The sequence below is a fragment of the Trachypithecus francoisi genome, unplaced genomic scaffold, assembly GCF_009764315.1.
Source record: "Trachypithecus francoisi isolate TF-2019V2 unplaced genomic scaffold, Tfra_2.0 Lachesis_group0, whole genome shotgun sequence".
In the NCBI taxonomy this organism is placed as follows: domain Eukaryota; kingdom Metazoa; phylum Chordata; class Mammalia; order Primates; family Cercopithecidae; genus Trachypithecus; species Trachypithecus francoisi.
Window position 1 is genome coordinate 135,413,795 of NW_022681453.1, and position 16,862 is coordinate 135,430,656.

General features: G+C 45.6%; 1 protein-coding gene across 3 annotated transcripts in view; it reads left to right on the top strand.

Annotated features, from left to right (window-relative positions):
* The first annotated feature begins 6,969 nt into the window (after positions 1 to 6,969).
* Positions 6,970 to 16,862, top strand: part of DLEC1 (DLEC1 cilia and flagella associated protein) — a 67,886-nt gene continuing 57,993 nt past the window's right edge. For all 3 annotated transcript variants that reach the window (XM_033212038.1, XM_033212039.1, XM_033212040.1), the window contains exons 1-2: positions 6,970 to 7,592; positions 12,313 to 12,463. In XM_033212038.1, coding sequence (XP_033067929.1) covers positions 7,185 to 7,592; positions 12,313 to 12,463 — 559 coding nt within the window. In that variant the 5' untranslated portion in view covers positions 6,970 to 7,184. The remainder of the gene's footprint in view (positions 7,593 to 12,312; positions 12,464 to 16,862) is intronic.

A 16,862-nucleotide genomic window follows, 5' to 3' on the forward strand; every position in this document is an offset into this window, starting at 1 on the left:
CTTCTCTGAGCTCCTCAATCAGGAGCTATAATCATCCTTAGAACTGGCAGAAATAATGGATGGCAAGTACAGGGCACAAATAAGTACCTGCTAGAAGGCCACCAGAATCTCATATTCCCACAGCCATCCTCTGCCTGGCCTCCTCTACAGATCCAGGTGGCCAGAGCCCAGCCTGAGGCTGTTGGTCTAAGCTCATGCCCCTGCTGCTTTTGAGGGCTGCAAAACTCCCAAAGGAGCTCCCTCCAGAGGGTCATGGGCCCAAGACCAGATGCATCAGGAGGAAAAGTGAAGTGAAGGCTGCTCCTCTCAAGGGAGCAGCTGTGGCAAAGTGAGAGTCCTCAGGTCATGCAGGGTCAGATCCTCAGGTCCTGACCTTGCAGGGATCCAGGATGCCATAGTGAACTATGGCATAACATAATGAACTGGACTTGCTGGTAGTCCCAGGACAGTATGGGATTATTTGGGGTTACTATTCCATAATTATATTTGTGAGATTTTATTGTGTATTCATTTGTAAATGTAACTGTGATATTCATTTCACTGTGGACTGTCCCAATGCTCACCTCCACCCCAGAGGCAGAATATAGTGCTTGGTGTGGGGAACAGTCAGGAAACTTGCCCTCAGACCCTTTTCTGAAGGAGGAGGCAGAGGCTAACTCACCTGAGGGAGGAAGCACACTTAAGGGGTGTGTGAACTGAAGAGACCCACATTTGAAAACTGTTCTGCTATGTCACTTATTCAACAAATATTTATTGAGCAGCTCCTGTGTACTAGGCACTGTTCTAGAGGCTTGGGAATCATCTGTGAACAAAACACACCAAAAACCCCTGCCCTCTTGGAGCCCAAATTCTAATGGAAAGAAAAGAGATATTTTAACAAATGTAAGAAACGAATTGTATAGGATATTAGCAGATAATAAGCAAAATGAAAAAAGTCGGATAAAGGACTTCAGGAATGGGATAGGGTTAATTTTTTTTTTTTTTTTTTTTAGACAGAGTCTCGCTCTGTTGCCCAGGCTGGAGTGCAGTGGTGTGATCTCAGCTCACTGCAATCTCTGCCCCCCAAGTTTGAGTGATTCTCCTGCCTCAGCCTCCTGAGTAGCTAGGATTGCAGGTGTGTGGCACCACGCCCGCCTAATTTTTGTATTTTGAATAGAGACGGGGTTTTACCATGTTGGCCAGGGTACTCTTGAACTCTTGACGCCAAGTGAACCGCCCCACCTGCCAATTAAATTTTAAAGGGGTTGATCAGGCTGGATCTTATGGGAAAGGTGACATTCAAGCAAAGCCTTGACAGAAGTGAGGGACTGAGACATTTAGAGATATCTGGACAGAAGATTCCAGGCACAGGAAATACACCCTGAGGCAGGAGGGCATTGGCTGGAGGAGGAGCAAGGAGGACAAGGCCAGTGTGGCTGGAGCTGTGAGAGCAAGGGAACCGGGAAGTGGGGATTGGGGTGATCATGGGAGGAGAAAGAGAAGTAACCGGGACCAAGTCCTGTTGGGCCTTGTAAGAATTCATGTTTTACCGCTGGGCATGTTGGCTCATGCCTGTAATTCCAATACTTTGGGAGGCTGAGGCTGGTGGATCACTTGAGGTCAGAAGTTCAAGACCAGGCTGGCCAACATGGTGAAACCCTGTCTCTACTAAAAATACACATACACACACACACACACACACACACACACACGCAATTAGCTGGGAGTGGTTGGTGGTGGGCACCTGTAATACCAGTTACTTGGGAGGCTGAGGCAGGAGAGTTACTTGAACCCGGGAGGAGGAGGTTGCAGTGAGCTGAGATTGCACCATTGCACTCTAGCCTGGGCAACGGAGCAAGACTCTGTCTCAAACAACAACAACAACAAAAAAGAATTCGACTTGGCCGGGCGCAGTGGCTCATGCCTGTAATCCCAGCACTTTGGGAGGCTGAGGCAGGCGGATTGCCTGAGGTCGAAAGTTCAAGACCAGCCTGACCAACATGGTGAAACCCCATGTCTACTAAAAATACAGAATTAGCCGGCCGTGATGGCACATGCCTGTAATCCCAGCTACTCTGGAGGCTGAGGTAGGAGAATCGCTTGAATCTGGGAGGCAGAGGTTGCGGTGAGCTGAGATTGCGCCACTGCACTCCAGCCTGGGCAACAAAAGCGAGACTCTGTCTCAAAAAAAAAAAAAAAAAAATTCAACTTTTACTCTGGGCAAAATGGGGAGCACTTGCAAGGCTTCAAGCCAGGAGGGACATAATCTGACTAATGTAAAAAGAATCCTCTGACTACTGGAAGTCACCATGGAGGGACAAGGGCTAAAGCAAGAGCCCAGTGAGGACACTCTTGTAATACCCAATTCAGGTGGGAGTGGATGGTGGCTCAGACCTTGGAGGTAGGAGTTGAGTGTAGAAATTGATAGGATTCCAGATATATTTTGAAGGTAGAGTCAACAGGAATTACGGGTGGGGGCTGTGAGAGAAAGAGAGGAGTCAAGGATGACTCCAAATTTTGGACCTGGACACCTGAAGAATGGAGCTCCCATTAACTGAAATGGGGAAGGCTGAGGAGGAGCAGGCACTCGATTTCGGACACATTAAGTCTGAGGTACCATCCAGATGTCAAGAATATGATGGATGTACAAGTCCAGAGTTTGGGAGGGAGATGTGAGCTAGGGATAAAATCTGGGATATGGTTCAAAACATGTTTAAAATGTCCATGAACTCTTACATTTTGCATATGGGATTATATTCTGGTATAATCTTTTTGAAGGGCATTTTGGTAGTATCTCAGCTACTAAAATGTACACACCTTTGGCCAAGCACTTCTATGATATTCCACAGCAACATTGTATAGCTATGCAAAGTATATACAACATGAACAAGGTTGCTCATTACAGCATTATTTATAGGAGCAAAAAAAAAAAAAAAAAGTAGTTCTCCATGAGTTGCCATAGGATATAATAAGTGAAAAATACAAATGACAGGACAATATCCATGTATAACATTATTTCACTTGTGTTATTATTTTTTTTTTTTTTTTTTTTTTTTTTTTTGAGGCGGAGTCTCGCTCTGTCGCCCGGACTGGAGTGCAGTGGCCAGATCTCAGCTCACTGCAAGCTCCGCCTCCCGGTTTCCGCCATTCTCCTGCCTCAGCCTCCCGAGTAGCTGGGACTACAGGCGCCCGCCACCTCGCCCGGCTAGTTTTTGTATTTTTAGTAGAGACGGGGTTTCACCGTATTAGCCAGGATGGTCTCGATCTCCTGACCTCGTGATCCGCCCGTCTCGGCCTCCCAAAGTGCTGGGATTACAGGCTTGAGCCACCGCGCCCGGCCTTTTTTTTTTTTTTTTTTTTTGAGACAGAGTCTTACTCTGTCACCTAGGCTGGAGTGCAGTGGCACTATCTCAGCTCACTACAACCTCTGCCTCCCAGGTTCAAGCAATTCATGTGTCTTGGCTTCCCAAGTAGCTGGGATTACAGGCATGTGCCACCATGTCTGGCTAATTTTTGTATTTTTAGCAGTGACAGGGTTCGTCATGTTGGCCAGGCTAGTCTTAACTCCTGGTCTCAAGCAATCCACCTGCTCAGCCTTCCAAAGTGCTGGGATTACAGGCATAAGCCACCATGCCTGGCCTGTTTTTAAACAATTTTTTAAATGTCTTGACAAATATCAGTGTTCATGCAGGCAGAAAAAACAGCTGAAAGTATGCAGACATACTCTAATAATTTGGGGGAAAGGACTGAGAGGAAGACACTTCCTTTTCATTATTTATGTACTATTTGAATTTGTTTTTATACACAGGTCTCCAATCTTTTGGCTTCCCTGGGCCACACCTGAAGAAGAATTGTCTTGGGCCACACATCAAATATGCTAACACTAATAACAGCTGATAAGCTGAAAAAAAAAAGGGTCCATGCATAATGTTCATTATATCCACCACCACAGATAAGCAAAAATTTCCTTGCAATCAAAACGTTGGACATCTGGCTGGGCGCGGTGTCTCACGCCTGTAATCCCAACAGTTTGGGAGGCTGAGGTGGGTGGATCACGAGGTCAGGAGTTCGAGACCAGCCTGGCCAACATGGTGAAACCCCATCTCTACTAAAAATACAAAAATTAGCCGGGCATGGTGGTGTGTGCCTGTAATCCCAGCTACTCAGGAGGCTGAGGCAGGAGAATCGCTTGAACCTGAGAGGGGGAGTTTGCAGTGAGCCAAGATTACAACACTGCACTCCAGCTTGGGGGACAGGGCAAGACTCCATCTCAAAAAAAAAAAAAAAAAAAAAGCCAAACGCCAGGTGCAGTGGCTCATGCCTGTAATCCCAACATTTCAGGAGGTGAAGGCAGGAGGATTGCTTGAATCTAGGTGTTTGAGACCAGCCTGGGCAACATAGGAAGACCTTGTCTCTACAGATAATTTTAAATATTAGCTGGGCATGGTGGTGCACACCTGTGGTCCCAGCTACTCAGGAGGCCGAGGCAGGGGGATTGCCTGAGCCCAGGAGGTTGAGGCTGCAATGAGCCATGATCATACCCCTGCACCCCAGCCTGGGTGATGGAGTGAGAACCTGTCTCAAAAAGAAAAAAGCAGTGAAAAAAAATGTAAAGGCCAAAAATGTGTGTGGGAACCCAGAGGTAAACAAACAAACAAAAATGTGGTCAATAGAACAGGTTATAAAATGAAGACAGTGACTCACAAGGAATTCCCTTTGTGCTGATGAAGTCCCCAGGGGAGGGGAGCTGAAGAGTGGTTCCAAAAGTGACCTGAGCCCTGTTACCAGTGCAGGGTTGCAGTCATTCATTTCTCCAGTTAGCCAGGGAGCAAACAGAAATTGAATGCCAGGCATGGTGGAATCAGGGATGAATCCAGTTTATCAAGCAGAGAGATATTGGTAGAACAGGGACCCGAGGGTGGAGATAGGTGATGCACAGAAGAAATAGGGAAGAGAGTGCATCAGTTGGAGGGAATGGGTAGCAGCACCAGAGGCTGCTGAGATGAGGACTGAGGGGTGGCTGTTGCCACTGGAGAGACAGGAGGGTTGCTGGTGACCTTAGCCTGGAGCCAGAGGGTGGGAGGGGTCATGCAAAGGGAGACCTCTCCCAGGCTAGTCAGACACTGTGACTGTCTCTGAGGCTGTCTAGAGGCAGGATGGAGAAGCCAAAAGTAATGGCAAGAGTCCATTGTCCTGTCCTTCCCTATAACAGGGAAGGGGGCCAGGGAGCCTCCACAAGCGGAACTGCTCCTAACTGACAAGACCACCCAATTGGGGCTCCATTTGCCACATTAGAGCAATGGAGGCCCCAGACTGTTACACCCCTCTTCCTACCCACAGCTCCTTCCTGCACCACTGGGGGCCTTGCATGCTTGTGGAAAATTGGAGAAATGCTTGTTTGCCATAGCTCCCTCCACTTCCCTCCTCCTCCCCTCACCATAGCTACGCTTTTAAGTCAGCCCTGAGAGGCTGACTTAAAGAAGAGGCCTGCATAGGCCCTGGAATGAACTCAGGACATGTGGGCACATACTTTCGGGGTCCCATGTACCTGGAGAAGGGGCACGGGGCACATCATCTTGGCCCTGTGGTCTTTTACTCTGTGGGAAAGAGTGCAGTTGGGGGACAGCCAGAGATGGGCCTCTCAAGTATGCAGTCCAGGGCAGGCGGCCCTGGCTTCTCAGCTCTCAGGACAGAAAAGTACTGGAAAGGACAAAAGAGAGAGCCAGGACCAACCAAGAGAAATAGAAGTGGAAGTAGCCCAGGTGTGTGGGCAAGCATCTTAGCAATCATCTCTGGAAGTGAGTTTCAGGATGTAAGGCAAGCAAACTCACCGTGGAGTATAAAGTGGTTGGCTGTATCACCTGTGAGCAAAAGCCATGCTGTGCAAATGACAACAGTCAATGTGATGTCATGCTACTGCCCTGGACAAATGCAGTCCTCTTCTCCATCTCAGTGACGCTGTAATCACCCCGCTGATTGCACACACAGGATACCTGGGAGTTATTCTTGGTGCCTGTTTCTTACCTCCCATTATCCACCAGCAAGTCTTGTCAATTCTACTTTTCGGATCTATCTCCAATTCAGTTCCCTCTCTCTCATCCAATCTCCCTTCATCTCTTTCCTAACCTCTGTGCTAGTTTCCTCACTGAACTTTCTGATGCCTCTTGCCTCTCTTGTCTATTCTCATAGCAATCAGGATGATCTTAGTAAAACAGAGCTGACCACGACATGCCCCAGCTTAAGACCCTTGATGAACCTCCTACTGCCCTCAAAATAAAGTCCAAATTCCCTATTGTGGCCTAACAACCCGCTTATGATCTGGCCCTAACCTATCAGTGCCATTCCTCCACCCTCACACTCTTTTAAGTTCCACTCCTCCTGAATTTCTTTCAGCCCTTCCCACATTTTTAAATATTTTGTAGACATGGGGTCTCCCTATGTTGCCCAGGCTGGTCTCAAACTCCTGGCTTCAAGTGATCCTCCTGCCTCAGCCTCCCAAAGTGTTGGGATTACAGGTGTGAGCCACCACACACACCTGGCTCTTATTTAAGTACTTTTTTGTTTTTTATCATTCTACTAACTGTAGTACTGCATTGTGGTTTTAATTTCCACTTCCCTGATGACTAATGATGTTCAGTCTACTCATTCTTTGAAATCTCTGCTTGGTTTTCATTTGTTCCAAGAAGTAATCACTCCTTCTACAGACTAAGTTCCTGTCCTCCTTTGTAGTTCCATGACAACCAATATTTATCTCCACCTTAGCCTTAATCCACTAAAGTACAGTTGTTTTACTGTTACCTCCACACCCACCGCCCTCATCACAAACACACACATACACAACTGCGCACTTCCTGAAGGCAGAAGCAGCATCATACTTCTTTAGTATCTTCAGCTACCAGCACAGACCTGAAACACAATCTTTACACAATAAATATGATGAGTGAATGGAACAGTTGCTTAACAAATTAAAGAATGGATGAAGGTAGGTAGTTAGGTACAAGGTTTTGCAGACAGGCCTGGCTGTGTCAATTAAACCTTTCTCTATGGGTCCTCACGCTTAGTAAGCTCACTTTTAAAAGGGCGATGCTGAAGATGCGAATGTTTACGATGACCACAGCGATGACGTGATCCGAGAGAAAGGCAAGGCGGAAGGGGTAGGGCCGGAAGCAGAAGTGCAGCAGGGAGTTAGCCGCGTCTCAGTTGCCATGGAGACCAGGAGCTCCATAACGCGGGGATCTTTAGCGTCCCGGACCAACGAGTGCCAGGGGACAATGTGGGCGCCAACTTCGCCACCAGCCGGGTCCAGCAGCCCCAGCCAGCCCACCTGGAAGTCCTTGTATTCCTCCCTCTCCTACTCCGAGGGCTTCCACTACAACTTCGCAGCCCGGCCACGTCGCTTCACGCAGCCTGCGCTGGCGGCGCGTCCCGAGCCTCAGCTGCTTCGTGTGCGCCCCTCCTCGCTGCGCACCCAAGATATCTCGCACTTGCTCACCGGTGTCTTCCGCAACTTGTACTCTGCCGAGGTCATCGGCGACGAAGTGAGCGCAAGTTTGATCAAGGCCCGCGGCAGCGAAAATAAACGCCACGAGGAGTTCGTGGACCAGCTGCAGCAGGTAACGCGGCGGTGCCGGGGACTCAGCGCTCGGCACGCGTCAGCGCCGGCCAGGTGCCAGGCGCTGTTCCAGGAAATGGGGCTGCAGCTGAGAAACAGCCCATCATGCCGAAGTGTCCGTGGGCCCGACATTCTAGTGGAAGGACGCTCTATCCATACACACACATATGCAAATACCACACATACCACACAACGTGCGGCATATATCTATAGCACCTGTCTGTATTTCTCTAGACACATACGTTATATATTGCGTATATCAATGAATGACTGTGGCAGACCGCTGAATAGTTGTTCCATGGAGGTGATAAAGCCAAAAGTCACCCGGCTTTGGGGTGCCTTTGTATCACAAATCACAATCTTGACTGGCCATTCATGCGCAGATTTTAGGAAGCGTGTCTAGTCTCTAGAACAGCAACTCTGCTTCCTCGTCTGTATAAGGAGAAAACCAGCTGACTTGGGGCCTCTGTGCTGAGTCCGCCTCTGCTGGCCACACTACTGAGGACTCCCTTAAACTTGTGGGCACTTCTCCCATACCCGATCCTTTACCCCGTTGTGCCTCCTGCCTCTCAGATCTTCTTCTTCTCCTTTCTGTTCTGTCCTCTACCTGCCCCTTAAGTGACATGCATCCCACGTCCTTAACTTGAGTCATTCCTTCACTTAATACATTTGTTGAATGTCTGCTGGATGTCATACTCTGTTCTAGGCAGTGGGGATTCAGCAGTGAATAAAAACGCCAGTGTTCGGGCACACCCACCCTCACACACACATCCTGTCCTCTGTAGCTTTCAACCTAGCTGAGGTAGATAGACATTAACAAAATGAAGACCTATACAGTATATGAGATACTTATAGGACCAGCCTCGCCTCCTCCATGGATTATAGGCTTCCTTAAGTGCAGCCAGAGCCCCTGGCTGGGACCCTGTACTCTGTGATTCATGGGTCACCACATTCACTCTGCTAAGACTTCAGCCTACCCAGCCAGACCTTGCCCTCGAACTTTGGACTCACATCCCTGTCATTCACATGAGCCAGAATATATGGAGCATTATAAACCTATAAACCCCATGACCAGTCACCCAGTTCATCGGATTCTGTCTTCTCAGTATCTGTCCTGTAAGTAGCCACTATACCACCCAGTCTGGAGTGCAGTGGCGCGATCTTGGCTCACTACAACTTCCGTCTCCTGGGTTCAAGCGATTCTCCTGCCTCAGCCTCCCAAGTAGCTGGGATTACAGGCATGCACCACCATGCCTGGCTAATTTTTGTATTTTTAGTAGAGATGGGGTTTCACCATGTTGGCCAGGCTGGTCTCCAACTCCTGATCTCAAGTTATCTGCCCACCTCAGCCTCCCAAAGTGCTAGGATTACAAGCGTGTGTCACCGCGCCTGGCCTGCCATTTATTAATTTAGTAAAAAAGCCATAGAACAATGTTAGGATAATTTCATTTTTTATAATATATATGCATGGGAAAAAAGCTGAAAACTTTTTTTTTTTTTTGATGAGCCTGGGCAACATAGCAAGACCCTGTCTCTACAAAAAAAAGCTGAAAACTTTTACAACAAAATGTTAACAATACTCTTATGGGACATTTAACTTTTTTTTGCACATTTCTGTATTGTCTGAATTTTGCAATGTACATGAATTAATTTTGTAATTACAAAAAAAGAAACTTTGAAAAGAGCAGGCATCTGTTATTCCACTTCTGTAATGTTGCTAGATTTTTGTTTTTTTTTTCTTTTTTTTTGAGACAGAGTCTCGCACTGTCGCCTGGGCTGGAGGGCAGTGGAGTGATCTCAGCTCACTGCAACCTCCACCTCCTGGGTTCATGTGATTCTCCTGCCTCAGCCTCCCAAGTAGCTGGGATTACAAGCGCACACCACCACACCAGGCTAATTTTTTGTGTTTTTAGTAAAGACAGGGTTTCACTATGTTGGCCAGACTGGTCTTGAACTCCTGACCTCATGATCCACCTGCCTTGGCCTCCCAAAGTGCTGGGATTACAGACGTGAGCCAACATGCCCGGCAATGTTGCTGTTCTTATACCTATGTTCCTCTCCCTCTTTCCTTTTTTGTCATCTGTTGTTCTTTCCTTTTCCTCACTTGTCTCTAGATGTCACTGCCATATGACTGTCTGTACAGGACTCAAATTCGTTCTCCCTGGGAGAAGCAATAATCACTCTTCCGTATGAGTGTCTGCATTGCCTGAGTTTTCCCTCAGATAACCCCCTTGGCAGCTGATCTTCCCCAGGACCACCTATAGAAATATCGCATGGTCTAATGATTAAGAGCAAATGCTCTGGAACCATACACTCTGGGTTCAAGTCCTGGCTCCTGCACATACCATCTATATGACCTTGGGTGGTATTTACTTCTATATGCCTCAATTTCCTTATCTTTAAAATGCAGATAATAATATTCACCCCATGGGTTGGTTGTTTTGAGGATTAAATAAGTCAATACAGTAAAGCATTTACAATATTGAGTATTTACAACACAGTAAGCCCTCAGTAAGTGATAGTTGGCCTTGTTATTTGGATAAGATGCTAATTCCTACATCCAAAAATTAGGGTCAGAGATTGTCAGCAGACCCAAATAATAAAACACATGACATAGAACATAGTACTTTATATCTGAGGAACTGTCCTAGGCCACTGTCTCCTGAAAGGCGTTTCCTGACCCCAGAAATATTTAGTTAATTCCTCTTAGCCTTCCTTATATCCTCATTCATATGCTATCATAGCACTTTTAAGAGTTGATTTCACCTATTTGTATCCTTGCCAGGCCCCTCCTGCTAAACTGTAAACTCTTTAAGGGCAGAAACCATATCTGATTCATTTCCCCAAATGTAAATGGTAATTACACAATAAATATATTTTTTTTAAGATGGAATTTCGCTCCTGTTGCCCAGGCTGGAGTGCAATGGTGCAGTCTCAACTCACTGCAACCTCTGCCTCCTGGGTTCAAGTGATTCTCCTGCCTCAGCCTCCCAAATAGCCAGGATTACAAGTGCCCGCCACCACGCCTGGGTACACAATAAATCTTTATTAAAAGAATGACTAAGTAAACATCTTTGCGATCCCACCAACTTTAAGAATACAATAAGGAACACTGTCTTCCTACATTAACTGTTTTTTTCTTTTTCTTTAAAAGAAATGGGGTTGGCCGAGCATGGTGGCTCATGCCTGTAATCCCAGCACTTTGGGAGGCTGAGATGGGAGGATTACTTGAGTCCAGGAGTTTGAGACCCCATGTCTACAAAAAATTTAAAAATTAGCTGGATATGGTGGTGTATGCCTGTAGTCCCAGCTACTTGGAGGCTGAGGCAGGAGGATCCTTTGACCCCAGGAAGAGCAGGCAGGGGTGAGCTGTGATTGCACCACTGTACTCCAGGCCAAGCCACAAAGCAAGACTCCAGTTCTAAAAAATAAATAAATAAGAAAGGAAAATAAGACTGGGTGCAGGGGCTCATGTCTGCAATCCCAGCACTTTGGGAGGCTGAGGTGGGTAGATCACCTGAGGTCAGGAGTTCAAGACCAGCCTGACCAACATGGTGAAACCCCATCTTTACTAAAAAATATACAAAAAATTAGCTGGGCAGCATGGCGGGCGCCTGTATTCCTAGCTGCTTCAGAGGCTGAGGCAGGAGAATCGCCTGAACCTGAGAGGCAGAGGTTTCAGTGAGCCGAGGTCATGCCATTGCACTGCAGCCTGGGCAACAAGAGCAAAACTCTGTCTCAAAAAAAAAAAAAAAAAAAAAGAAAGGAAAAGAAAGAAACAGGGTTTCACTGTGTTGCCCAGTCTGATCTTGCACTCCTAGGCTCAAGTAATTCTCTTGCCTGCCAAGTAGCTGGGACTACAGGTGCACACCACCATGCCTGGCTAATGCAAACTCTTTCATATTACCCGCACTGGTGAGTTCTCTGCTTCTTGCCTCGAGAAGTCTGAACCAGAAAATATGGATCAGAAGTTTGGCTGATTGACTAGTCAATCTGTAATTAGTCTTGAGGAGTATGTTGGGCATCCAAGTGGACTCTCTGGGCACAAGTACTGTGACAGAGTTTGGGCTACAGGTGTTTGTTAGCTATCAACACCTGTGAGGGGAAGGGACCGGAAGAAGGAGTGAGCCATGGAAGAAGCTGAACTCTGATGATGCATTTGTCAACAAGCTTTGACAAATGCAGTACGTTGCCCTGGAGAGAGTATTGCCTGTCAGAGTTTCTCTCTTTGGGTCAAAATGGCCAGGCCTTTATACCCCTGCCTCTCTCAGACACAGGATATGGGTGCTGCAGAAAAGACATGGTCTCAGGTGACTCCTTTCCAGCAGCTTAGGTGGACTGTGAAGGGGCTGTCTGCTGATGACGTTACCTGTAGCTAGGGAACAAGTCCTTCCTTGAATGGGGATCTGGGTGGCACCACAGGAAGTGTGCTAACTTGTATTTGGTATTTCACTGTTTGGATGGCAGCTCTCTTTACTGTGAAGCCAGGAGACAGGTAACCAAGCTCGAGTCTGTTACTGGCCTTACTGTGAAACCTTTAAACCTTTCCCCTCTATGGGTCTCAGTTTTCAGATCTAGTAGGTCAGACCAGGTGGTTGCAATAGTTCTCTGACTATTCTGTGCTTCACTGGAAGCCCTGATCCTGGGGTAGGGCTGAGTAAAGCTAAGTAATGGTAAGTAGTCTCACCATATTTCTGTGCATTTGATCATCCCCCTGCCAGATTCGGGAGCTCTATAAGCAGCGGCTGGATGAGTTTGAAATGTTGGAGAGACATATCACTCAGGCCCAAGCACGGGCTATTGCGGAAAACGAGCGGGTCATGAGCCAGATTGGAGTACAGGACCTTGAGAGCCTTGTCAAGTTGCCTCCAGGTGTGTATGAAGAACTCCCATATGCCCGCCCAATTCCTGGGCTGTTGATATTTTACTGTGTTTGCTCCATCACCCACTTTCTAGGCTTTTTCTGGATATTTGGAGAGCAAGTTGCAGACATGATAATATGAATATTACCACAAAAGAATATTTCATTACCACAAAACACTTCAGTATGTGTATCTCCAAAACAGGGACGTCCTACATAACCAGCATGTAACCCCCACAACCTGGAAATCAGTTTCTGTGCAACACTAACCTCTAACCCACAGATGTTTGTCAACCTAAATAGCAGAGAGAGACTAAAAGAAAATGATGGGCACTGCAATGGGAATACACGTGCCATTGTAAACTGTGTGCATATTCAGGGAGGTAAAGGAAGACAAAGGTTTTTAAAGGAAACGTGAGGAGGATTATATGATGGTTTTGAAGTAATTATCCTTGGCTAAAGAATCATTAACAAGAGTAGTACCAGTCTGAGGTTAAACAGGCAGTTGCTGGGCAGATTTTTGTGTGTGTGTAAGGTTGCAATGACATTTTGTGAGGTTGTGATTTTTGTGGCATGATATGGTTTATCTGCGTCCCCACCCAAATCTCACCTTGAATTATAGCTCCCGTAATCCCCACGTGTCATGGGAGGGACCTGGTGGGAGGTACTGAATCAGGGGGCAGGTTTTTCCCTTGCTATTCTCATGATAGTGAATAAGTCTAATGAGATCTGATGGTTTTATAAAGGGCAGTTCCCCTGCACACACTCTCTTGCCTACTGTCATGTAAGACATGCCTTTGCTCCTCCTTTGCCTTCTACCATGATTGTGAGGCCTCCCCAGCCATGGGGAACTGTGAGTCCATTAAACTTCTTTTTCTTTATAAATTACACAGTCTCAGGTATTTATTCATAGCAGTATGAAAATGGACTAATACAAGGTGCCTTTTATGGTAATTCTTGTTATCAGGCATTTATGCTTGGCCTTCCCCAGCTCCATTTGTCAGGGTATTTTTTTTTTAACACAAGTGACTCCATTTTGATTTGGACAACTTTTACATCCCATTCAAATGTTACCGACTGTCCCACTGTGCCTTTTTCCCCTCTCAGGCCCAGGATCCTGTCCAGGAAGTCATGTCACATGTAATTGTCATATCTGTTGTTTAGATGCCTTCATTGGGAACAATTCCTTGATCTTTTCTTGTCTTTTATCTTCCTGACAGTTCTTGACCAGACTTATATTCTGTAGGGTGGAGATGGTTCTGTCTGATGCTTCCCCACGACCAGACTTAGGCACACATTCTGGGCAACACCACCACATAAAGTTATTCCTTGTTCATCTCACTGCTACACACCAGGAGGGTCACGTGCTGTTAACCTCCATCCCCTGAGTGGGTTGGTGTCTGCCAGGATTTTCTGCATTAAATTCTCCAAATCAGATTATAATTGATTAGCATTTTGTAGAGAGGTATTCTCAGATTACACCAATATCTTGTTCCTCATCAAAGCTCCATCGCCAAACCACCAGCATTCACTGAAAACTCTGTTCTTAATGCAGAAGTTTAAAGAGTGATCGTTTAGAAATACAGCTATGCAAAGATAAAGTTGACTTTATGAATTATGGCATATCCACACTATGGAATACTACAAAGTTGTTTAAAAGAATGAATTATACCTGTGTTGTAGATATAGATGGCTGTCTGCTATTTATTAATTTAGCAAAAAAGTCACAGAACAATGTTAGGATAATCCCATTTTTATAGTATATATGCATTAAAAAAAGCTGAAAACTTGTATCTCAGAATGTTAACAATGCTCTTAGGGGACAATTAACTACCTATAATCAAAATTGGGTTGTTTTCCCTATAGACTTGCCCATAGTCTGAATTTTACTGATATCAGCATCATGGTGTCATTTAACCTGTTCTTCCTTGTATTTCCTATAAATCTGTAATTAGTTCTTGAGACTTTATGAGGCTTAGGTTCAATGCAGACTGGGTGGTGGGGAAAGAGCACTTCATAGGTGATGCTGTGTGTTTCCCTCAGGAGGTACGTGATACGTGGTTGATATCTCTTTTTTCATGATGCTGGCAGCCTTTTTATTTTGTTATTTTATTAGGGGTTACAAATTATAATGAAATGCTAATGGTAATAATAATTCTATCATTCTTTATTTATTTGTCAGCTGAAGTACTTCTATAAAGATAAACTTTTCGGAAACTACTTTGATTACCCCAAAGTATGGGCAGCATTAATTCTTTCCCTTTATTTGCCAGTGTTTAAAATACTGAGTTGGTTCCCCTAACATCTGCCAAAGGTGACTAATGAGGTTTATTTGGTTGTTTTAGTATCATTGTGGACTCTTGGATTTCATGACTGCAAATTATTTATTATCCTTTTGGTGCTCAAGTTGTTCCATCTTTGGCAGAGAGCCTTTTCAAGCTGCTGATTCATTTGACAACCAGCTGTCTTTGATAACTTCCTTGCTTTCTGAGCTGGTGAGATGTTCCAGGTTCATCTTGGGTATTTCTGGCCCCAGACCTGGAATCAGCCATTTCTTCAAGAAACCCTGATTCCTTTTATTCCCTCCACCACTCCCCTCAAAGACTTTGACCTATTCTCCTGAATTCTTGAAAATTATCATTTTTCAGTGCAGTAGACAGAAAAGACAGTATATTTAGAAGACCTGTTATATCTGTGGCCTAGAGGGAAAGATCTAGAGGGAGGAAGAAGTGGAAAATACAGTGCCTTAGAAGGGCATTTAAACTTATGAGGACCTACTAGGGACCAGATGCTAATATGCTTTGCACAGGTTATCCCACTAAATCCTCCCGCCAACCTTGTAAGGTAGATTTTCTTTCTATCTTACAGGTGTAGGAACTAAACTTAGATGATCAAATGACTTCCCTGAAGCCCCACAACTTGGAAGGGGTGGGACTTAGATTTGAACCTGGGTGTGTCTGCTGTCAAAACCCATGGCTTTCTTCTGTCCAAAGGAGGAAGGATTGTTGATTAGCCACAGTGTCTCAGGAGTGTTGATGACTTCTCTTAGAGTGTAGCTCTGAGCAGCAGAAGCCCTATCCTTCGTTAGGCCTGCCAGACCTCTGAGACTCAAGTCCCATTAAACAGTAACACTCTGGCACAGGAGTTGTATCTCTTCCTGTTTCCTCCTCCACCACAGCAGAGTGTAGCTGCAAGGACCCCTCCCTCAATGGTGGCCCAGATAATGTGGATTTTGGCAGAGATTATTGGTAGCAAATTTCCAGAGTCTTTACTGGTTGCCTGATGTTCCTTGAGTTCTGGGAGTCAGCTACTATCCCTTTTGTGTTGTTGTTGGCTAGAGATTAAATAATTAACTACTTTGATTTTGTTTGTTTGTTTGTTTGTTTTTTAATGAAAGTGAAATAAAACATTGAGAACCAGGAGACAAATGTCAGTTTGGAGAATTTTTCAATGACTTTCATTTTATTTTTACCCAAGAACGATATTAAGTTCTAATCAGACATTATCTGCCCTGGTTTCTCAGGTCTCTGCTGGTAATGTGTCTTTCTTTTATTTAAGAAGTGAAGAAGTAGACACCCTAATCCAGTTCCATGGGTACCCCTCTGGTATCTGCTTCTCAGAGAAGGGCAAGGAAACTTATTTTTATTACTTAGATAACTGGCAATGAGGACATTCCCCTAAAAGTTTCTTATTTGAGGCATAGAGGCAACCTTTCTCTGTTTGCTGATACAAATGTGACAAAGTGGCAAGCATATGTAAATTCTCAAAAGTGAGGGAGAAAGATCAGAATGCTGTAGAACATCTTGTGCTTTCATTCTTTCTTGTCCCTTGCTGGAAACTTGTCCACATTATCCAAGACCTCGCAGAGCCATGCCTAGGAACCACAGTGTTAGCATAGGAAGCCCACCCTTCCCAGAGGAGAAAAGATGGTCACAAGGCCAGAACAGGCTTTTCCAAGGCTCACAGGCCTGACAGCTCCTGCAGACACAGCACATAGCCACCCATACCCTGGGGCAGGACTGTGGAAAGAATTGTATCAGAAGAGAGAGGATACATCTTCTTGTCACATGGCCTTTATCCTTTGTATAGAAGTCTTATCTTTTGATATTTTAAATAGGCCATCACCAAAGTCCTTGGGAACTGGGCTAGCTTGTGTCAGCTTGGTATTGCTGTTACTCCCTGCTAAAGTCTCTGTTGCCTAGGAGAGATCAGGGAGTACATTTCCCAGAAGGCACCTCCCCCTTGTGCTTCCAGGATAGGTCAACTGATGAGGGGCCCTTGGTGAGTTTTGGAAAGGAAGGCCATTTATTTCAAAAAGCAGTAGTAGGCACATGATTGAGTGGCTGTGAGTTTCAAAACAGCTTCCAGATAACTTTTTTTTTTTTTTTGGAGACAGGGTCTCACTTCGTC